The following is a 24,782-nucleotide window of genomic DNA, read 5'->3' as shown; positions in this document are numbered from 1 at the left end:
TGACCTCTGGATATTGCACCTTTCTTGGCGGAAATCTTGTGACGTGGAGGAGTAAGAAACAAAATGTGGTGGCTTGGTCTAGTGCGGAGGCAGAATTCCGAGCAATGGCTCAAGGTGTATGTGAACTACTTTGGTTGAAGATTATCTTAGAAGACATGAAGATTAAGTGGGATGGTCTGATGAGACTATTGTGATAATAACTCCGCAATCAGCATAGCTCATAATCTAATACAGCATGATCAAACAAAGCACATTGAAATTGATAGACACTTCATCAAAGAAAAATTGGAGAGTGGATTGATTTGTACACCTTATGTGTCTACACATGGCCAACTTGCTGATGTACTTACCAAGGGGTTAAGTAGTTCAGTGTTTCAGAGTATTGTATCCAAACTGAGAATGAAAAATACCTATTCGCCAGCTTGAGGGGGAGTGTGGGAAAACGTGTTTAATGACTTGTATTCTATACGTGTATAGTTAGCTATTTTAGAAAATTTTGTAACAGCCTGTATTCCTAGAATTAGGCTGATTTGGTTAGTTTTCTATTATGTTAGAATATCCCATAAATCATGGGATCTTATATAACCTAGTTAGTTTTCCTTTTCTGCTGCTAGGGTTGATGTATATAGCTAACGTTTTGTGTATTATTCAAATTAATGAAGAAAATTCTTCCACGAAGTGTTTCTCAATTTGTGTCAGGACTCAATATAGAGAAGTTGGAAGATGAAGGAAATGCAATGACTAGAATGATTTAGACATCAGAGTGCCCAAAAAAAAATATAGAACACCAGAAAATAACACAATTACAAAACACAACTGTCAGCCATATTCTGGTGAAGTAATACCATGCCAAGACTACAACATAAACAGTACCGACTTAAGAAAGTGTCATCAAACTAAAGAGACTCACCAATATTTTCAACATGGCAGCTACTCTCAATGGCAACACCCTTGGAGTTGTTTGGAGTTGTGGAAACACTGGCAATGGAACTGTTTGATCCACAGAGGGGGACACTGCTCTCACCTTTGTAATGTATGATTGTGCTTTGGAATTTGAGAGTGAAGAATTCTGGAGAAAAACCAGAATAGGATTAAATTTGAATTTATAATAAAAACAAATTACAACAAAAGAAAGCAAACCATAATAGGATTAAATTTGAATTTTTTTAACCTTTCCACTCATGGAAAACGCTCGTTGAACTGTCATTGCATCACTCTGGCGATCTGTCTCAGAAGGCTTCATAGCAATCTCTGCTTGGGTAAGGACTGGAGAATCCTCCCTGAAGTTATCATCAAAGTCTGATAAACAAATGTCTTCATCCTTATAGACAAACACAAAGATTGCAATTAACCAACTTAGAAATCTAACCTTTTATAATGAACCCTCCAGCCTCCTTCACCATCCAAGGACAACACCACGTCATGAAATGCAACTAGTGCTGGTCGATGTGATATAGTTATGCATGATGTTCCCATTGCTCGGACTTTAGCACAAAAACGTTCCTCCATATCAGTTGTGACAGCACTAGTGCACTCATCAAGAATTGCAAATTTAGGCTTATGGTAAAACAGTCTGGCCATCCCCAATCTTTGCTGCTCACCCAGAGATAGTTCATCACCCCAGTTTATCTCTTTCTCAGGTGGGTAACGATCTAATAGGTACTCAAGGTCAACCTTGAAACAAAACATGCAATTCCTACTCCATCAGTTATATTGAAGGCTGGTAATCAAATTTCAATGGAACTAACAAATTTTAAGCGTCTATTAGTATTCAGAAGACAATAAGAGGGAAAGAAAAATAGAAAATTTACATTTTTTAATAGCTCCACCATTCCACTATGAGTGAGAGATTCAACCTCATGATCTGCAGTAAGAGGATAAATTAACTGGTCCCTAAGTGTCCCTACAGCTGTGTATGGTCGCTGTGGCACATAGAAAATCTCCTTATTTAGATCAGAACCAACTCCAGGTTTCACGATGTGGCCAGATACTAGAGGCCAGAGGCCTCCTAGAACTCGGAAAAGTGAGCTCTTCCCACTACCATTTGGACCTTCAGCAGAAATTAACATATAAATCCAACATGTCATAATCACATACTGAGCTGGTATCTCAGAAAAAAAAAATCTTTTAACACCCATTCCATTTCGTTTTTACATTTTCATGTACAAATATAGACAATCATAAAGCAAAGTATCATTTCTAATTCTGCTGTCAAGAAGTAGTTTGTGCTCGTTCTTTTAGGTTGAATTAAATACATTTATTTGGTTTGTTTGTATTTCTTTGTTTCTGCTTCGTTATTTCTGATTCTGCTGTCAAACATTAGTTTGTACTCTTGTACTTATTGGTTGAATAAAATTCACTTAATAAAAAGAGCAGGAATAACGGATACAAAACTCATGCTTCTGCCCCAAAATAAATTTATTTCCAATACTAATGTGCGTCAAACCATTCATACAACATTTAAATTCCGGAAGAAACATATATTCCTGGCTGTGACAGCCATCCATCAATACTTCAACAGCACAATCTCCACCATGCAGGGAAAAGTATAAAAGACATTCCAACCTTAGAAGAGCACTATGCAACCAACATGCACTAAACCTCTTAATTATGCAACTATCCTAAAACAAATTACAACCTTCCACACCCCTGCCATCACCACGACCACAATCACTAACATTAACACCAAAACCACCACCCCCTAGTTTCCATTCGTTAAAGATCATTACCATTCAATATCATCAGGACCACCTTAACCCATACCTGCACCACCACCACTTTGCCATCTTAAATAAGTCAAACATGCCACCACAGGAACCAAAGCAACCACACAACCACCACCACCAACTTAAACCACCCTCCAATGTACATTATAACATCTGAGAATGGCAAATTGATGCTACCATGACTCAACCATTAACCATTAACCACAGCAACATCATCACTATACCACATCCACAACCCTCCACTTCTGCCACACCACCACCGTATTCAACTGAACCACGCCTAGCTAGCTGTGTGATCTCTAGATTTAAAACATAGAACATTTATCAAAGTTTATAAATACCCTTAAAGTGAGTGCTATGATTTCACGTAAGAACTGACTTTATTATTCTTGAAAGGGCAAGGAGACACAAAGCAAAGAATATATAGAATGAAATAACACCAATAAAGATTCTCTTAAGTCAAAAAGGCTACCTGTGATCAAAAGATTAGATCCTGACTCAACTCTAAGCGTCAAATTATCCACCAAGACATTACCAGAGGGTGTAACAACCTGGAAGAGACTTGCTATAAGAACATAAAAACACAAACTTGATACAAACTCAGGGTAGATAATTAAATAATTTTCATGTACCTTGACACCAGCAAATTCAATGTAATTAGCTTCACAAATGTAATTAGAACTTCCATCTCTCCGCAGAGGAGATTTATCATTAACCGCACTTAGCTCTTTTGATATGACAATTAACTCATGAATGCGGTCAGCATAACCACTGCAACCAAAGAGAATAATAGGTCAGGATATTAGTCACAAGTTAGAATAGGACATTCGTAATCACCACAAGTTAACATAGGACATGCCTAATCACCAACATATAACTCTCATATTTCACATTTAGTCATATAAATGCATCAATAAGATCTCTAATGCTGCAGTTAGGAAGATGCTTATATTGATTATTATAGACTGCCTGTTTTATTCTTGGAAAATGCCGTAAAGAACAGATCATATAATACCTGAGACGATTAAGTCGTCTTGAACTTATAGAAAGTGTTCCAAGAGACTGAAATAGGGAAATTATGACACTAGTATGATATCTTAAATTGCTCAACATCTCTGCACGCCCAATGGTTGAAGTGTCAGGTCTCAGATGGCCAGAAAAGAAGGGCTCAATAATGAGGATAACAGCAACAGTAGCACCAAGATACTTCAGAAAGAAGTCCTGAATCATGCCAAACCACCAATGATCGTGAATAACAATACTCATATGCCTAATCAGGGTTTTAAACTTCCGCTGAATATAAAATTCTTCTCTTCTTTCTCCACCATAAAATGCTATACTCTCTGCATGGGTCCTTAACCGTGAATGAAGTTGCCGATAATCTCCTTCCAATTGTTGTTCTTTGGACATTAGTTTCCCAAAAGCAGGAGTGAAGTTTCTAATCATGACCCCTGCCCCTGCTACGTATGCCTGGAAAGTAACATAAGAGGTAGAGGCTAGCTTTAATAATTATTCACCAGTCTACAAGCGTCTACAAGCTATCAGCAAATAGTCAGGAAAATAGCTATAGTATAACATTTAAACTATCATGAAAAGATTTGACTGATTAGAGATCACAACAGATAGAAAATTACCAATATCCACAACACGTATTTGGGGCTGGCATAAGAACAAAGACGCCAAGTATAAAGCAGACCATCAGTGACTGCTGTTAGATCATCCTGTACAAGTTCACTCAACTCTGAACAGAACCTTGGCACATCACTTGCAATTCGTTGTTCAGGATTATTTACCCGGCCATCAACATGTGATATTTTGTAATAAGCCATATTCTGAAACCCAAATAAAGAAATAATAAACAACAAAGAGAACATTGTTAGTACAGGCAAAACACCATGGAGAAGGTGATCACAACAGGCTTTTTGACTTGGGGCAAATCAATCAGACAGAAAAACGGTTTACAGATGCAAAATAAGATCTAAGAGTATATAAACTACAGCGCATTGCCACAATGTATCAGCCCAAAGCATACAAGCAGAAGTTAAAGGAAGAAAGTCAAAGTTAGGATTATATAGAAGTCCTAAAAAGCTCACTACATCTAAAAACCATTTTTTAGTAAGGTACCACAGGAGCCTAGAAGAATATGCATTTTATATTTGCCTACAAACTTAAGATGTACAGGTATTACTTTACCTTCCCAATAAATTACATCAGAGAACCCATTTTTAGACAAAAACCATTGATTCTTCCTGCCTTGAGATATCTTAAAACATTTTTTCTTGCCCGTAAAAACTGAACCCCATACCCTAATAACCTAAGGCAAGGCGCCAAAGAGGCGGGATATATTACATGTATGAAAACACTAACTATATCATCCAAACCACAGTTGCAGATGTTAAAAGGAAAAGAGGACAGAAAAGTCACACACAGGCAGACTTAAAATGTTAACAATTGAGAATTAAAAAAATAAAGGAAACCAAAAATAAAAAATTTACATACAGCAATCTTGCACCCAAAACGGTAAACAGAAGTACCTCAAAATAATGAGCATGGATAAGTCTTGTCAATATTTTTCTGAACCGCAGACTTAGGGCCCCTGTAATGTACTTTGAAGTTGAATGCATGGCTGAAACAAGGAAACATAATAAAATATTTTCCGAAATCAACCGAAAAAATAATGGTACACGTCGAAGAAAAGCAGCACGGAATAGAAATCCTTGCACTTTCGCTAGCCTGTTCCCTAAAGCAGTTCGCAACACCTGGAAAAAGTGGAAGAGTTGTAATTGACAGAACACTACAAGAACCAATCTTGTTCATGTCACAAGTCTTGTCCATTCCTCAGATACTAAGACAGACAAGATATTCTCAAATAAGTTATGTTTATGCATTTAGCTTAAATTTTGACAGTTCTCTTTCAACTTTTCCTTAGATAATAAGACAGAAACGATGCACAAAATCCTTAGGGAATATACTAGGAGATAACTCTTCTATCTAAATCATAGATTAATCATTTTTTTTTCTAAAGAAATATATAGTGGTTTTCAAAAATACATCACTTTATAAATTATCCTAACATTAACACAATGAAAAGGAGAAACCCTGCAGAACCTTTAACCTTTTTGGTTCTTTGGCGCCCAGTGGTGACACACTGGCTGTGAGTTCAAAGCCCATTATACCGCTCAAAGAAGGAATTATCTCGTATCACATTTGAGAAGATGTTACTTATATATTAACAATATGATGACCTGTATTTGATCTCTACATTATCCATCTGTTAAGATAGAAATGATTTTAGATTTCTAACTTGGAGAGCAATTCACTTACCAAAAAAAAAAAGGAAGAGAGAGAGAGAGAGCAATTGAACCTTGATTAAACCCTACTTATCACAAATTCACATAAAAGTATAATTAAGATTCAATTGCAATTCCTTCTAGTTTGAATCCTACAAGTTTTGGGCTACAGAGCACAAATGTATCACTTTGAGTTTTGAGAGAGTCACTTCATACAAAGTGCTAAAGGGTAGGACCACATCAAAGCCACACTCCCAGGATTCCACTTAGTGGAACCAACATTGGGTAATACTTGGAAATTTGGCATGTTTAACCACTAATTAAAGAATTGGTTGTCCAATCAAACGAGGCTTTAATGAAATCTGCCAGCAATCACATCTATTGCAAGCAAAAGTAGGATCCTTGTTGGGGACAGGGGGAAGAAAAAAGAAAAGGGAAGAACAAGTACAAAAACTTTAGAACTTCTCTTAAAAGTTTTTTCGATAGGTAATTAAAGAAGTTTTATAAAAGAACTTCTCTTAAAATAATATGTTAAGATTATAATATGGCACTTCTTTCTTTCTACCAACACCCCTTAAGGGATTCATGCCTCTTTCTCAAAACCCAGGAAAAAAAAAAAAAGGTGCTCTTTCAAAGAGGCATAATGTAATGCCATCTACTTGAGTCCTCTTCTACACGATACAAAAGCTAATTACAGGTAGAATTTCTTGAATATTTGAGGACATACAACAAACTGGCTATTTCTATGAAAACTGGAATCTTAAAAATATACTACTAAACTATAATCAACAGATATGATTTGCTTCTTTCCTTTTTTTGATAAGTAAATGTAAAGTTATGAATGCGGGCAATAAAATAACATATATGGGCATCAAGCACACGGTTTTGCTTCTTTCTAGTAGTGAAACATTAGAGTAAGGAAGTCCACAAAAACCCAGAATTCCATATGCTGGATGAAGTGAGAATAAAGAGAAAGAAATAAAATGAATGGAAAAATTAAATTTAAATTAATCTTGTCCCAACCACAAGCTTTAAAGTTAAATGAAGAAATGAATATTTGAAACACAATTTCTCAAAAAAGAAAGAAATATATATATATATATATATATATATATATATATATATATATATATATATATACACACTATTAGTCATCGCATAAGTATTTGATTTCTTCTTGCATATTTGTCCTTTTTTCTAGTAAATCATTTGATAATGTCTGTCACATAAGGCATATGTATTATTTAATTCAATTACAATACAGAATCTGCTAAGGATAGGAAAAGAGGCGGGGGAGAGCGCTAGTCAATCAATGAGCAATATGGTATGGTTTGCCCAGATGCATGGGGAGATGGGTTCCAGAGCAGCCCTTGGGGATACTCTTTTGAATGTCTCTATTGAGTGACGAACAGGGCAGGTCGACTGGTCACCATGCCAACTCCTCCCCACTCTGTTGTCCGTCTTGGGGCTGGAATGGAACTCATAAGCAGCTCCCATTTATCGAGTCCAAGACCATGTCAGTATCCTAGACAAGAGCAGGAAGGGCTGCTAATCAATACCTAGAACCTTGCACTTCCTCTCATCAATCTTTAGGAAGCCAGGAGTTTGGGTACAGCAGGACTTGAATGGAATCTCACTGACTGCATCCTATAGGGATCTTCAGAAAGCAGCTAACTAACGATAAGCTCCCACCCACGATAGGTAGAAAGGTGTCTAATTTTCCCTGTCCTCTTGGCCTTTGCAATTGAAAGCAAGCTTCAAAGTGTGGAAGAAAGGATGAGAAGATCAAAGCCATTGAAAGGAATGAGCCGTGGGAGAGGAGAGTGAAATGAAGCTTGTTGTGAATAGGCTACTAGACTAGGTAAGAGATAATCCTCGTATGGAGCCGGCCTCCAGTATAACCAACTTGTAAAGGCAATGAAAGAATGATTCCCCTTTTCAAAAGCTAAAAAGGTATTGTCACGACAACTAAATTTGCTCCGTAAACTACTCGAGGCTCCCCATGGTTTAGCAAAAGGGAGGGAGCAAGAAAATGGACAAGCTAACGCGCAGCAGCTGGCCGCTGCTTGTTTCATCCATGGGTTCACTTCATTCATTATGAACTAAAAAGTGTAAGGCTGATTGGTGAGGTCTTAAAAACTTCATACAATGAATGGTCAACCCTTCAATTTGTGCTTTCAGCAAGTAGGCTGGCAGTATATCAGAGCGGTATTTCCTTGAATTGACTGGAAGCTATATAAGGTAGCTATATATCTTAAATAGAGGGTCCTAACTCAATATGGTAGTTCGTCCCCAGCCCACTATTCCTTCTTAAGTCATTGTGAATGGCGAACGAACTCAGTTGCAGACTCAGACGTGCTGATACTAAGACAAGTAGAGGAATGCCCATATTTAAGCATGGGGAAAGGAAGAGCAAACTGATTTTAGCTAGATCTTGGATCAGTATTTCACACTCACCAAATCTGAAAGATAAAGGTTGTCATCAACTAATGGTCAACAATTGTATTCAATAAAAGTTACCAACATTAATATTATATTTATTTATTTCTTTTTTTTGTTTAAGCTTAACAACAAATAATAAGTTCAGGTACAAAAGCAAATCCCACAACTACGAATTGAGTACATTTGAGGCGCTTTCCAAAGAAAAACCATATCAAATAAAATATACTGATAGCTGACACAAACACTAGCAAGGGAAACAAATGCAAAGCCATCAGAAAGAGGCAAAGGTTACAAAACTTGCAGAAGCATTTACTACATTTTCTTACAAACAAGAACATACACAAAAGAAATTCAGACTTCATATTTACACTGCATCTATATAACAATGTAAACATGATATAAAGTTCTTTCCTCATGACTCAAAGTTATTCGAATTGTCATGGCTCAGAGTGATATACTCTAGTACCTAAAAGGAAGATAATAGTTTTAAAAAGAGCAATCAGGAAATAACAACAAAAACACATCAAACCCTGCACCCAGATGTACACAAAAAGGGGCTTACCACTATGGCCACTAAAGCTAAGAGGTCCCTCGCACCCATTTTGCCCATCTCGGATAGTAAAACTGCAGCAAGAACTTGAATTGACTTCAATCCTCCTTTCTTTTTTGTGGTTTTCTTTACATTATTATCATCTCTAAACACCTCCTCTGATTTTTCTTTATCATCATTGAGCCCATTGTGATGCTGATAAGAACCAGGCTTTCTAGAGTTAAACCGTGATTGCACATACGCAGCAGTCCCTCCAGCAGCTAAGATACCAGTGGCAAGTAGTAGAGTTTTCCTGTGGAATAAAAATTATAAGGTTCCATGAAAGAGCGTAAGCAGGGGTTGTGTGCATGATTAGTAAGTTGAACATAGAAATGTATGGCAAGGGGGAAGCAACTTTTCTGTCATAATGACATTTATTAGAGCAAACACAAAATTCACTAGATCAAAAACAAGAAAAGCGTAGCATATGATTTCACAACAAATAAATGGAACAGAAAAGAAACAAAAACCATACAATATTACCCACAACATCATTAGAATACTTTTCGTGTACGGAGCTTTTCTTCTTCAATAAATTATTATTGATAAAAAATATCATTAGAATGATGGATCAATGATGTCAGCAATCCAAATGACATATTAGACACAACATTATTCTGAAGAGGGTCACAAAGGGGCAGAGATGGGTGTAATATCATAAAGGTTGCTTGAGTGAAGACAATAAAAAAATCTGGCTCCTTCCCTCCTCGACCTTTAATCTCTCTATATTCACCTCCGTTTAACCTTCTATTGTGCTCCTTCACCCATCCCTTTGTTCTCTCCAACCTTTTCCTGATAAGAAACTGGATGTCCTTCCTGGGGGTTTTAATAGTACATACTCAATGCACACATGCTGGTGAAGTTTCACCTCCTAATACCATGTTTGCGGAGGCAGTTGTTGCTACTGAAAGTGTCTCCATGTGCAGTTCTAAGTTCTTCATTGAATCAAAATCTTTCAAGTTCATTCCCAAATCAGGAGGGAGTTTCTTCATGTTATGAGTTGTAGAACGACGTAAAGGTTACTATCGATTGATCATCCTGGTAAGGGACGGAGCCTTTTGGTTGCCTTCAATAGTCAACAACGCTTCTAGGTCGGAAAACAACTTGGGTTACCTTCACAAATCCAGAGAACCACAAAGAGCTTTCATGGGCCAACAGCAGTAACTCTCATGGGAGATACATGGCCATTAAAGAATTTAACAGCAGCAGGAGGACAGGCTTCATTCTCATCCCTGAAAGTAAGAACAGTTGGAGATGGTGCGGGTTTCTCGAGACTCCAAAATCTGTTGTCTCCTCTTACCTCCGTGAAACACGCCCTCCGGCCATCATCATACCCTCATCGGAGCTTTGTCTTGTCACCATGAACTGTTCTTATGCTCAAGTAGTCACCGGACAAAGCATTCTGGCCACTTCAAACGAAATGGGTTTTGCAGTGATCATTGCTGCAGCTTCCCAAACAGCATGTCCCCCTAGGATATCTCAGAAAGCAACATCTCAGATGACTAGCTTAGTCAACTCATCAGCCTATTTCCAAGGCCCGAAAATTGCCTAAACAAGAAACTAGGGGCGGAAAAGTGGGAGCTCTGTTTTTCCCTTTTAGGATGTTAAACAAATTCAAAAGAGTGCCTTTTCAGCATACTACAAGGAGTTCGGTTGCGGACAACAGGCCTCGACTGATACTCTTCTTGAAATAGGAAAGATCACGGGAGGTCCCCCCTTGGGTGCCACATGTAATCAAACCCAACTATTCCCCAGATCCATTTGGGCCTGGGGATACCTCAACCAGTGACACTCCTCCTGTTACAGGCCTCGTGGACAGTGTAGGCCTTACTCAGTATAGCCATTCTCTCCTAAGATCCTTGATGTAGTAGCTGGCTCTTCATTAGACAGCCTCGGCCCACTTCAGTCTTGTTTATAATCAATGGGTTTTCAGTGGGTTTCATCCCTGAACTAGCCTTTGGGTTGCAATCTTGGTTGAAAACAGGTGGGTGGCCATTTCTGTTCCTTTCAGGCCACCTGCTCTCTTTGGGTGAGCGGTCCTCTTGGACCAATTAATGAACGAAAGAAGACAACCCCCTCAATGAACAGAAAGACGTGTTATGATATGATGAATATGCCCACTTCAAGACTGGCAATAGCACATCCTGTTGGGACAGCGAGAAAAGCATCATTCTCGCTGGTGGCTGGGTTTTCACCACTGGTGATGGATGCCTGACTTCGGCCTTTCCTCTGTAATCCCATTCTGACAGCTTGCCCAGCATCATCTGTTTATGTGCTACACTGTCACAGGCTTCTCACTTTGGGTGCTTCTTTTAGTAGGGGTTCCTGTGAGGTGGAGGGGAGAGGAAGCCTGCACATTCCAGGGATATTTCTTCAGAATTTTTGCTTTGAGAGTGGCTTTGGAAGGGAAGAGAAAATTCTTTTAATGGTGTTCTCAAGTCCGGGTCTTAGGTTAGTCCCCATCTCAGTTTTTTGGACCTGAATTTAGATTCGAACAACCCAACCCCTCTACAGACCATCAGATCAGTTACAGTGGAACCCTCTATGCAACGAGGTTGACCTCAGTTCTCTTCCCGAGACTTCCCCTCTCAACACTCCCAACACTTGCATGAGGCAAGTCCAGACCACAGCTTGGGTCAAGAGATGCTTGTACGGGTTAGAGAAATTCTTGGGGGTTTCTTACAAAGATTTCAAGCAGGAGGCATCAGATTTATTCTCAGCTATTGAATCAAGCCACGAGTGCCAAAGGTGAGTCAGGCTCACCTAAAAAAGAGGCTGGGAATGAGGTCAAAGGAGCTAGGGAACTTCTCAATCTATCATGCTCGATGACTTCTCGATGACTTCTGATTCCAAGTGGAACAAATCCAAACCCTGTCTCTTCTAGGAATCAAGGTAAGGCTACTATTCCATTATGAATTTGAAAATCATGTGTTGGAATGTTAGATGACTTAACGACGGAGGGAAAAGGTTCGACATTAGCAATTTGTTGAGAAATTGGAAGTCTGATGTAGTGTGCTTTCAAGAAACAAAAATGGAAATGATCTCATCTGGCATTGTCCGTGGTTTGTGGGGCAAGTTTTTCACTAAGTGATCTTCTTTGCTAGCTTCAAGAGCCTCTTGAGGCATACTATCAATATGGGATAAACAAGTAATGGATCGCATTGAAGAGGTAGTGGACACTTCCTCTATTTCCTGTAAATTCAAATACGCTTTAGAGCCTATTAGCGATTGTGTTAAGGAGCTTAAGAAGTACTTTCAATACATAAAAATAATTTGAAAGCAAAAATGGGTCCGCTTGGTAAAAAACACCAACAGTACTTTTTTTGACCTTTTGTTCTAAAGAAGGCCAAAACACACTTTTGGGAAGGACAAAAAAAAAAAAAAAAAACTCTAAATGAAGCTTTTTCTAGACATTAAAGCTCTATTTCCCAATACAATCTCAAACAGGCTCTTAGACTAGTATGTATAGACTTTTTCAAGAGTCTATGGCCCTAATGTTGACTCAGAAAGACATTATTTGTGGGAGGAGTTGGCAAGTGTCTACAGTTGGGGGGAAAGCCCTTGGTACATCAGGGGAGATGTCAATGTTATTCGCTTCTTGAACGAAAGGTGGAGGTTTCTTGTTTGACCTATGCAATGTGGGAATTTTTCGACTTTATTACAAAGCAGGGCTTGATGGATATTCTGTTGGATGAAGGTTCTTTCACTTGGTCCAACAACCAATCTATGTTCAAGATTGGTAGATTGCTCGTTTCTCTGGATTGGGAAGAGCATTTCCTAGACCTAATCCAATGTCGGCTTTCTCATCCCTTATCTAATCATTTTCCCATCATGCTCAACCGTGGAGGTTTGCCTAGGGGCTTGCACTCCTTTAAATTTGAGAATATGTAGCTAAAGCAAAAGGGTTAGTAGAATTGGTGAAACAATGGTGGGATTTGTATTAGTGTGTCGATTCTCCATGCTTTGTCTTTATTGATATGGATGGGACTGAGGATGGAGAGACGGGGGATGACAGCTACTCTGAGGTAGCGCTAAGTGCGAAGGGGCTTGTCCCTCTATGGGGATCTCCTTTGGGGGGTATTGAGAAAAGGCTTCTGGATCTGCTAACCTTCCTTGAAGAGGGACAGCATCGTGAGGTTGTGGGTTCTGCTTCTACTCCAAAAGGGCGGAGGGAGCTTAAAAATTTGGAATGCTACATTAACTTTGATACTAGAGGCAATGGTTCTAGCCAGGGTAAAGGCAGGGCTATTTAGCGGGTTTTGGGCTTCTTTGTGGGTTTAGGGTTTCTTTTGAGGGTGTGTTTCTCTTTTTTGGGTTTTTCTTTCTTCTTCTTTTTTTTTCTTTTTTTTTTTTTTTTTTGTGTTCCTTGTGTATACTTCCTGCATACTTAGGGGCGCTTAACGCTTTTTTAATGATAATTGCTTGATTACCTATCAAAAAAAAAAACACAATTATATTTCTAATAATGTTGTCAAACACTAAGCCCAGGTTCATCAATTCTGTTTCTCAGAACTCCCAGTCTTCAACATGTGAAGGTCGAAGAATTGAAACAAAAAAGGTTGAATTTTCAGTCTTACCATTCAACTTCGAACACCAAAAAGCATCAATGCACAATCTTTCCTATGTCAGTATTTACATTGAATTATTTGACAAGCATTGCCAATACATACAGGAAACTGCATCTCTAGTGTTTAATTCCCAAATCTTTTGAAGAACTTTTACTTATAAACAATGATTGTTTTCTGTCCTATCTCCTCCTAGTCTATGCACTCTCATAGATATCTATCCCATATTAGTCAATATCATCTAAATATAGTCTGGCTGAATTTTGATTGTAATGAATATGAAGAAGTCAATTAATTAGGCTTGTTCATTGCACATTGAACAACCAGTTTCTGTTAAACGAAAATTGACAATTTGAATAGATTACAGTGTCAGTAAAATCGAAACAATAAGACAGCAGAAATGCAAGAACCAACTATCAAATAGACAAACCAGATAAACTGCCTCAATAATGGAACAGAAGCGTTAAAATCAGATAGCATAATTGAGTATTAGGAGAAGCACATATGGAAGAAGGCAGTTAATACCTCCTGGAGGCCAGAAAACTTCGACCATGATCAGTTAATTGCAACAGTTGAAGAGAAGGCATGGCTGTAGATCAACCTTCCCTATTAACAAATACCAGCAACTGTGACAGCTTCCTCTTATCTCCAGGAGACAAAAACTCTGACCAACATTAGAAGCAATTGAAAGATGATAATCTGCAGACAAAAAAAGAACAATTAAAAACTTTTTAAAGAGAGAGAAGAAGCATTTAGTGCATTAGTGTTGTAAGCTCCACATACTGAAGATGTAAATGACATCGCATGAAAACAAAAATTAAAGAGCCATGTTTTCCAGGAACGCACTTTATTTTATACCAATCACAAAAATCAGTGCCACTCCTTTATATTCAGACAGTACAAGGCAGATCATATGACAGAGAACACATATATGCATCCAAATGGGTAATAATAACTGTCAAAATTCAGACTCACCTTTTCTTTTCTATATATTATTAATTATTGGACCAGCACTATACACTGCACCCTATCATTATACTTAAAATTCCAGCCACCATTCAAAGGTCTAAAATGTGCATGATAAGATTGAAAAGCAACCATCTTAGGAAACTGCCATGGCACTGCATCTATACTTTTCCATTTACATTTTTTTGCCTTTTTTTTTTTTTGGATAAATAATCGAAATATCATTAACCACGTAAGGCACCTCCTAATACACAATAAATATACAAAAGAAAACACCTAGCTAATAGGAACAAAAAGAACAAGAAAATCATGATAACTAATCATCAAAAGAGAAACAAAGAAACTATTCAAAGATTTAAATAAAGACTTATTGAAAAATAAGATTTTATTGAAAAATAAAGACTATTCAAAGATTCAAAGATTTTATTTTTCAGAGTACTGAAAAATAAAGACTTAATTTCGTCCAAAGTGCTCTCATAGTCCTCAAGACTCATGTCATTCATTACCCTTCATAGACACTATAAAAGGCATGAAGGCACCATCTTTTATATAGCAGCACTCTTGAGTGCTACTAGCAGTCCACCAACAAGCATACAAGTCAACTACTCGTCTATGCATAACCCAAGATAGCCCAAATCAACTGAAGAAAACATTCCAAATGGCACAAGCAACCTCACAATGGAGGAGATGATGGTCCAAGGACATCTCATTCCTCTTACACATGCAACACCTATTGACCACAATGATGTGCCACTTCCTGAGGTTGTCTATGGTAAGGATCTTTCCTAGGCTACCGATCAAGCCAAAAAAAACCTCTCTCAAAGGAATCTTATGGTAGAATATTAATTATATGATTAAATTCATCCCTTCCTATAACCTTAAGCTTTTGAGATAAGTGATGATTTAACATTGTGTCAGGGCAGAGGTCCTGAGTTCAAACATTGTCTTTGTCATTCACTTTCCATTCAATTAAATATTTCATGCGTTGGGTCTCACCTATTAAGGAGTTCGAGCCCACACGTGAGGGAGAGTATTAAAATATTAATTAAATGATTACATTTATCCTATAAGCTTAAGCTTTTGGGATAAATGGTGTTAACATTAGTCTGCCAAACACTCTTCCAAGGAAAACAAAAGCCAACATTACAACCTATGACACTGTAAAAGGATGAAACAGCAAACAACCCTCTTTTGGAGAGGACCCACCACAACTTGTCTTTACCTTCTTGTCTCACTCTAACTAAATACTACCCATCTCAATCGATGTGTGTGTGGGGGAGTTCACCCTACCTGTTAAAGGTTGAAGGCCAATTCACTTGGGCTTTTGCGAGTGCCTATGAACCTAATTCTAATAGGGATAGAAGGCTTATTTGTTATGAGTTGGCTAGTATGCTCAGCTGGTGAACCTTGCCTTTGTGCATTGGGGGTGATTTTAACATTATCAGGTTCTCCAATGAGAGATTGAGAGAAGTTTGTTTATGCCCAACTATGGTGAAGTTCTCTGACCATTTTTTATCAGGGCCTAATGGACCTCCCTCTTGTTGGCGGTAATTTTAATTGAAATAATCGAGACTCACCTTTGGCATGGGAAACCCAACTTCCTAGTGTGTCCCAGAGGAGGCTTCTTAGACTTTGCTCAGATCATTTCCCAATCCTCCTTGAATGTGATGACTTTCTAAGGGGTGGTAGGTCCTTCAAATTAGAAAACATGCGGCTAAAGTCGGAGGGTTTTGTGGACAAGGTGAAATTGTGGTGGGACTCTTATCATTTCCAAGGCTCTTCGAGCTTCATTTTAGATAGCAAGCTCAAAGCTTTGAAATTTGATTTAAGGAGATGGAATGAGGTGTTTGGCATTGTAGAGAGAGAAGAAGATCCTTTAGGAAAAGCTACGTGCTTTTGATATCATTGAAAAAGAGAGGGTCTTAGATGTTGAGGAGAAAATGAAGAAGGAAAAAGTTGTTAGCGAGTTAGAAAGATCCACGTTCATGTAGGAGGTGAGTTGGAGGCAGAAATCTAGAGTTTCGTGCTTAAGGGAGGGTGACAAGTGTACGAAGTTTTTTCACAAAATGGCTAACTCCAACATAAGGAAGAACTCCATTGACTCCTTGTTGATTGATGATAATTCTAACCAATAGGAGATAAGCTAGCACATTGTCAAGTTTTATAAAAATTTATACACTGAGCAGTTCTATAGGAGGCCTTTGCCAGCCAATTTTTCTTTTAATTCTATTTATGAGGCTGAGGCTAATTGGTTGGAGAGAGACTTTTTGAGGATGGGGAGGCGTTGGAGGTAGTGAAATCTATGAATTGTGACAAGGTGTCGAGCCCTAACAGTTTCTCTATAGCATTATTCCAAGCTTGCTGGGTTGTTTTAAAAGAGGACATCATGAAGCTCTTTCGTGCCTTCCATGCTAGAAGTTAGTTTAAAAGAATCCTAAATACTACGTTTATTGTCCTCATTCTAAAGATTCATGGGGCTATGAATCCCAAGGAATTTCGCCTGATCAATCTAGTGGGTGGCATTTACAAAATTATTGCTAAGATTCTTGCAAATAGACTTAAGATGGTGTTGGAGAAAATTATTTCTAAGTTGCAGAATGCATTTATCCGAGGTAGGAAGATCCTAAATTATGTTCTTATTTCCAATTTTTGCCTTGATAGTAGAATAAGAATAGGAGAATCGGGTGCTATCTGCAAAATTGGCGCAGAAAAAACTTATGATCATCTTAATTGGGACTTTCAATTGTACATGCTGAGGATGTGTGTTTTTTTTTTTTTTGGGTGGGGGGGAATAGTGCTCTAAAATAGCTCATTGTCTTTCCTCAGTGTGTTTTCTGTTTTGGTGAATAACACTTCCACAGGGTTTTTAAGTAGTTCCCGTAGCTTGAGACAAGGGGACCATCTGTCTCCTTCGTTGTTTGTCATTGTGATGAAAGCGTTGGGTAGAATGATTTCTGCTACAATAAGAGGTGGTTTGTTGTCTAGCTTCTATGTTGGTGGAATTTATATCTCTCAACTTTTGTTCAATGATGATACTTTGATTTTTTGTGGGGCTAACCCAAATCATCTACGTCATCCATTGTGCTTATTCTTATATTTTGAAGCTGATCAAGCTTGAAAATAAACTTGGCTAAGTTGGAATTGGTTCTTGTGGGAAATGTTGATAATATGGATGTGCTAGCTGGTATTATGACTTGTGGGGTTTCTTCTCTTCCTTTGAAGTATCCGAGTCTTCTGTCAGGGCCCTCCTATAAAGCCAAAAGCATATTTGGTTTGGGACAGTGTTATCGAGAAGATAGAGTTTGATTGGCTAGTTGGAAAATGATATATTTGTCCAAGGGTGGTAGGGTTACCCTTATCAAGAGTACACTTTCAAATTTACCTCCGTACTTCTTATCCCTCTTCGTCTCCCTACGAGTTCGGCAAACCATATTGAAAAGCTTCAACGTGATTTCTTATTAGGTGGGTTACGTGAAGAGTTCAAATATAATATCACCTAGTAAGCAGGTCCAAAGTTTGTTTGGCAATCTATGAGAGAGGGTTGGAGATTTGGAACTTGCTAATGTTCAATTGTGCTCTCTTAGGAAGACAAGTTGTGGTAGGTCCCCTCCAAAAGAGAGTTTACTCTTTCTACTGTCAATACTCCTAAGTTTTTAACTTTCAAAGAACCATCTCCTAAGCTCTTTTCCCCCGGTGCTACTGGCTCCTCTTTGGCTAGCTTGGGATGGGGAGTCAGCCTTATTGGTGAAAAGGGAGAGGGTTCTCCTCTGCCTGCTTTGGTTAAAATGGAGGTGGGTTGTGTTGGAGAAATCAGTCAACATGTGCTTGATTTGGCATGTTGTCCGGACGTGGTTTTTCTCAATAGGGAGAAAGCTATATACTGCACTCCCCTTAGCTCCTATCACAATGGGGAAATCTGGTCACTCAAGGTTGGAGTATTCAAATTGAGTCTTGCAAAGAGTGAAGGAGATCCATCAAGTATTGGGGGGTTCGTGTGTGGGTTTTGAGAAGCAGTTATGGCTATTTTGACAGTTATTGAAGCAAGTTGTCTTCCTAAGGGTTTGGGTTCCATCTCTAAACTGAGCAACAAAGGCCTAGCAACATCCTAGAGCTACTTTACTGTTGGAAGACACAAGGTCAGGGTCAATCCAAAGAGGCCATTTGAAAAAGTTATCCCTTCTTTATTAATGTGGAGCATTTGTCTTTTTTGAGTATCGCAAGCCTAACGTGCTACAATTAAAATCCTCCTTGAGAGCTCTTTTAGATTGGGTTGTAATGTTTGTTGCTAATTTCTTTTCCTCTAATCTTCTAAAGCTTGTTAACTTTCTAGATTTTTGATCCCATTAGGGTGGTGGCTTATCTTGTATACTTTTTGTGTACATGAGCTTTGCTTCTCCTCTAAATAAAAATTATTATTCATCAAAAAAAAAAATTGGATGCTCCATTAATTACACATCTAAAAGTGAGAGTGTAAGTCGTGGTAAAGCAAAAAAGAGGGGTATTTCCGTTTTTGATGAAGCCTAAAGTTCTTTTTTGGAATGTGAGAGGTTTGAATGAAGGGGATAAATGCTTGAGGGTGAGGAACCTACTCAGAGAGTGGAAAGTTGATATTGTATGTTTTCAAGAAACCAAACTGGAGGTCATGTCTCATAGTGTGGTGTATAGTTTGTGGGGGTGCCATCATGTGGATCAGTGTTATCTGGACTCCAGAGGGGTGTCGGGTAGTGTTTTGATTATGTGAGATAAGAGGGTGGTGGAGAAGTTTTAAAAGAAGAGAATAGAGATAATGGAGTAAAATGAGGTAAATGAAGGCTTATAATAGCAGTAGTAAAAAATGATAAGTTAAATAGGGAAATTGAAAAGAGGATAATTTTAGATAAGATGTAATGGCATAAAATGGACACATGCGCATGACCGCAATTGGTAGACAAAAATACATAAATTCGGCCTCAAATCAATAACAAATAAGCTGTACTTGCACCGTGTTACTCAACGTGAGTATTACACACATATTCTTTTTTTTCACATGGTTTACTATGTGTGTGTCTCTCTCTCTTTTGTCTCACCTTTCCATTAATTAAGACAATCTATTACTTTCGGAGAACAAATCATATTCAACTTAAAATCAAATGATAACGAACTACATTTAAGCATCTCTATCTCTGTTTGCATAAAAGCAGATAAAGCCTCCATGCATGTATTCTTCATCACATCTCCCTCTCTACCATATCGAACTCAAAATCAGATCATAATGAAATTCTATACCTTAAAGAATGCCATGTCTAAGTTTAGACATAATGAATTCACGTTATTAAGCATCCATATCACCGTTTATGTAAAACCTAATCAACTGATATTACTTAATCTCTCTTTTTCTTTTCTTCTTTTCACAATTTTGAACATATTATGAATGTTTTTCCTTCTATATTTACTTGACATACTTACTTGTTAATTAATACTGCTAGTACAAACCATGTCCAAGCTCAAAACTCCCTTCAACAACACCAAAACAGCTAGCGAATTTAATTTCAACAATTGTCCATCTAAATTATAAAAACAGGAACATTGCGCACACTAAAAATAAAAAAAAAAACGCGGAATTCAATTTCACAACTCATTGGAATTTAGAATTCCAGTAAACTGTTTCCAGTACCTCATCATCAGCGAGGAACGGAAACGCCGCCATAAGAAATGGAGGTCGTTCCCCTCAGTCCGCCTCGCTCTCAGCTACCAGTCCAAGCCCAGCGTCTACGGCATTCGAATCACGCGGAAATGGAGATCCTCAAGAGCGGCACGATCGAACCCCAGGATTTTCAAATCCGGAAGAACCGTTTGAATGGCAGTGAGAAGAACCGGACAGAACCGAACTCGTAAGTCTTAATCAAAGAACGGAAGATGAGAGAACGCGAGAGAAAGAGAGAGAGTGCGTGTGTTATATGCTTTTGATTGCAATTTGCAAAGAGAGCGATGATGATAAAACGAAGTGGTGAGATTTTCCCGGACTTTTATATTATTATTTCAACAGAAATATTTGTTTGGGGTAATAATTTTTAATTATGAGGAATGAGTTTTATACGGAAACTATGACAGGCAGACAGACAGAGTCCCGTATTCGTTTAAGTTAATCCCCCTATTAATCACGCCTCTCTTGTTTAGTGTCTTAATCAACCTTTTCGTAGGCATCTTTTACTGTCTTGAAAGACCCCAAAAGAAAAAGAAAAAAAAAACTCTTAACGATCACCAATCATGAGTGGCAACTAACAATGGCTTTAATAGGAGAGCATTAACTATGTGTAATGGGTCAATTTAATTGTGGAAGACTTTGTGACGGGACTACATGGTCCAATTGACGTGAAATAAAGATAAACAAATTAATGGTCAGACTCTACTATTTAATCCTTGGTTGATCCAATTAATGTGAAGTTATAATGATAAACAAATAACAGGTTATCATTTTCTTTGATTTTACAATTTAGTCCTTATGAGTAGCGTAGAAAAGAAATTCAACACAATTTGTAATAGAGCTTTTTTAGGCACATAAAAGTATTTTGGTGTTTTTATATGCAAATCTCAGCAAATAAAACCCGTCTTTTACAATCGTATAGAAACAAAAATATCTGAACAGACTGCCACGTGGTTGCCTGTTTGAGCGCGCTTGCGGAAGGCGTGACGTTCGATTGTGTGAAGGGCCTTGGGATGTGCAGCGCGACTGTGGCGTGATTGTGAAGGTCCCAACGCCTAGCGGTCACTCTTATCAATGCCCAAAGTACCCCCAGACAGCGTTATTTCAAAGAGACCTATATCTACATTTATATGAGTCTGTCTAATGCTCAGTTATTTAAACTGATGTTTAGTTATAGGCTGGGAGATTGTTAGATTTTGGATAGGAATATGTCATCAATGCCCAAAGTACACCAAACAGCATTATTTCTGAGACAGCTATCTATACATTTGTATGAGTCTGTATATCAATTATTTAAATTGATGTTTAGTTATAAATTAGTAGATTGTTAAATTTTAAATTGTAATATATTATTTTTTATGTTTGTAATCTTATAATTTCGGCTATGGTTACTTTAGGCCTTCGCCCTGCGTTGTTTGAGTTTATGCTCGTGTTATAAAGTTGCTAGGAATCGGAATTCTACTACTATATTGAATGAGACTATATGTTTTCTTTAAAAATAAAAATAAAAAAATAAAAAGAAAGGGTGGTCAATAATCATTTATTTCCTTTTCTTTTTTCTTTTTTTAGTTTGGTGAAATTTCACTGAAGATTCTCAAACTTTCACCTGTTTTGAAATACCTCATAAACTTTAAAATCTCTCAATTTAGTCTCCTGAACTTTTAATTGCTCTCAATTTGGACCTTTCTGTCAATTTTAGCCGTTAAATATACAAAAAACCGAAATATCCCTGATTTTTGTTTTTTTAAAATAAAAAAATGGTTTAAAAGTTAAAATTTTGGGTTAAATACTCCAGACCCCCTTGGAGTTTTCCAACTTTATTTTTTCCCCTTGGGATTTCATTTTTATCACAGGAGGTCCCTGTGGTTTTGATAATAGACCAAGTTAGTCCTCCGTCAGTTGACCGTTAGTTGACTTAATGGAATTCTACGTGGACCAATCACATGTTGACACGTGGCACCCACTTTTTTTTTTTTAAATGTATTTTCTAAAATAAAAAATAAAAAAGATCTGGGGTGGCTCCCCGGGCACCCGAGCCACCCCCTTGGAGCCGAAGGGGGTGGCCGACGTTGGGGGTGGTTTCGGCCACCCCCTAGGCTCTATAGGGGTGGCCAAGCCACCCCCAGTGGGTACTGGGGGTGGTTTCGGCCACTCCCTTCGGCTCCAAGGGGGTGGCTCGACCACCCCCGATCTTTTTTCTTTTTCTTTTTTTTTGAAAATACATTTTTTTTTTTAATTTTAAAAAATAATAATAATAAGTGGATGCCACCTGTCAATATGTGATTGGTCCACGTGGAATTCTGTTAAGTCAACTAACGGAGGACTAACTTGGTCTATTATCAAAACCATAGGGACTTCCTGTGATAAAAATGAAACCCCAGGAGGAAAAAAAATAAAGTTGGGAAACCCTAGGGGGGTCTGGAGTATTTAACCCTAAAATTTTATATAAAAGTTAGAGGTATAAACATCATGTAACGCTTAAAATATAACGTATAGATCCAAATTAAGAGTAATTGAAAGTTCAGAAGACTAAATTAAGAGATTTTAAAATTTAGAAGAAATTTATCAAATCGAATTGAAGTTCAGGGGTTTTCAGTGAAGTTTCCCCATTCGAATTTTTTTTTTTTTTTTTTTTTTTTTAACGTCAAGTCTTTGCGTCTACGCTTCAACAGTCGGTAATCATTTACTTGGATTACGACTTCTTATCTTCTATTCTTTTCTTTTTTAAAGTTTGTATTTGTATTTGTATTTGTATTTTTTTTTTTTTTTTTTTAACTTCAGGGCATTTTTATATAATTTTATAGAAAAACGAGCACATGTGTGTCATGTGTGTGTTTTTCTTTAAGATTTAATCACATTGGTAAACGGAAGGGTTTTTATTTTGTCAACAACCAACTAGTTGGAAGGGGTCGAGTGTAACAATAGTAATTTGCGTGTAAATGAGCGTTAGTTAAAAAATGTTAAGAATACATTTCAAATTGTGTTCGAGAAATAGAGTTTTTAAGTTAAAATGAATTTTTTGGCATTGTCAAAATGGCATTTTGGTCATTTTTATAGTAAAATAGTTAAAGAAATACTTTTAAAATTTTTTACCAAACATGCCAACTTTCGGTTTGGCATAGTTTTTTAAGTACTAAAAGTATTTTTTAAGCTCTTTAAAGCAATCTCAACCAGGCTCTAAGTATAATTAACTCTTTTTATAGCAAAGTTTTGACTTCTTTTTTCTTTTATGAGAAGCTCTCTACTCTCTTTTGTGTGCATGAGAGTCATTCTACTTCTAAGAGCATGTCCGAGATTACGTTTAAAAATAGAGCTTTTACAGTCAAACTTAACTTTTTAGAAAAAAGAAAAAAATATATATTTTTAAGTTTTTCCCAAAAGTGCATTTTGGCTTATTTTAAAAGTCAAAAAATCGAAGAAGTACTTTTAAATTTTTTACTAAGCACGTCAAATTTTTGTTTGACACAACTTTTTGGGTACTAAAAGCACTCTTTATGTTCTCCAACACAATCTCAAACATACTTTTATGTAAGAAATCACTTCCTCTCTTAATGAGTTACTAGTGGAGGAAAGAGTTTTGCCTCCTCTTCAACGCATATAACCCACATGTTGTAAACTAGAAGGTTTCAGACTAGCAATGGCTTAGATAGTGGACTGTGATCGAAGCTCATCTCCATAATGTAGTAGGTTCAAATATTGTACAGTTCAAATACCAACAATAGCAACAAAACAGAGCAGGCTACAGAGGAAGTTAAGGTTGTGACTTGACCAATTCTGCAGTACTTCAAACCAATTCTACATCACTTTAAAAACCTGTATTTTTCGGGCAAAGTAAACTTACAACCCTTGTAAAATACTCTCACTAATTAATATGTAGGACAACCACACCCCGCTTGTCTTTGCTCTAGCTCAGCTCTCCGCCGGCAAATCTTCTACGAGAGTCTTTCCTTACCGACTCCCAACTCTCCGATAGACTTCTTGACGGTAAAAAATTATGTATAGTGTGGCAAATGCTAGCGATGGTGTTAAAAGAGTGATACACATAATTCTTCTAACCATTTTTCAACCATTTCTTTTATAAAATTTAATAGAATTTGTAAAATCACGTGAATCTCACACAAATTCAATAATAAATTTTCTCATTTACTATACAGAGATGAGTAAAAGATAAGAGGAAAAATAATTTTTATCATTTCTCGTGTTAAAAGGATACACATGGCAGTTCCCATATTCCTAGCCAAAAGTCATAATATTATATCGTTTTGTCACTGTTCATATTGACATATTCTTTTAAAAAATTATGATTATAATGTATAAATGCAGGCACTCCTGGAAAAGCAAAAAGTACAGAGTCTCAATCACAATGACCACCAAGTAGGTTGCAGCGACATTAATCCAAGTAAATGCAGGAGCAACCAGACAACAGAATAAGTAACGTGTTTAATAACAGTATTGTTGGCATCAATATGCCCAATAATGTGACTGGATATGATTAAAAACCACCCTAGTAAGAACGTGGCA

General features: G+C 37.4%; 1 protein-coding gene across 2 annotated transcripts in view; it reads right to left on the bottom strand.

The window, feature by feature from the left end:
• The window catches only part of ABCD1 (peroxisomal ABC transporter 1), a 40,900-nt gene extending 20,327 nt beyond the window's left edge, over positions 1-20,573 (bottom strand). The window contains exons 1-12 of one of the 2 annotated variants that reach the window (XM_059577481.2): positions 20,232-20,573; positions 14,138-14,311; positions 9,021-9,300; positions 5,261-5,485; positions 4,361-4,558; positions 3,742-4,196; positions 3,359-3,497; positions 3,199-3,277; positions 1,812-2,050; positions 1,370-1,674; positions 1,172-1,280; positions 911-1,069 (exon numbers count right to left, since the gene is read on the bottom strand). In XM_059577481.2, the coding sequence (XP_059433464.2) occupies positions 911-1,069; positions 1,172-1,280; positions 1,370-1,674; positions 1,812-2,050; positions 3,199-3,277; positions 3,359-3,497; positions 3,742-4,196; positions 4,361-4,558; positions 5,261-5,485; positions 9,021-9,300; positions 14,138-14,199 (2,250 nt within the window). In that variant the 5' untranslated portion in view covers positions 14,200-14,311; positions 20,232-20,573. The remainder of the gene's footprint in view (positions 1-910; positions 1,070-1,171; positions 1,281-1,369; positions 1,675-1,811; positions 2,051-3,198; positions 3,278-3,358; positions 3,498-3,741; positions 4,197-4,360; positions 4,559-5,260; positions 5,486-9,020; positions 9,301-14,137; positions 14,312-20,231) is intronic. The other variant, XM_059577482.2, reaches the window with a different exon arrangement.
• Positions 20,574-24,782: the final 4,209 nt, after the last annotated feature.

This window comes from Corylus avellana, chromosome 11, assembly GCF_965113065.1.
Source record: "Corylus avellana chromosome 11, dhCorAvel1.hap1.2, whole genome shotgun sequence".
Classification (NCBI taxonomy): Eukaryota; Viridiplantae; Streptophyta; class Magnoliopsida; order Fagales; family Betulaceae; genus Corylus; species Corylus avellana.
Note: the sequence above shows the minus strand (reverse complement) of the source record. Positions and strands in the feature narration are given on the sequence as shown.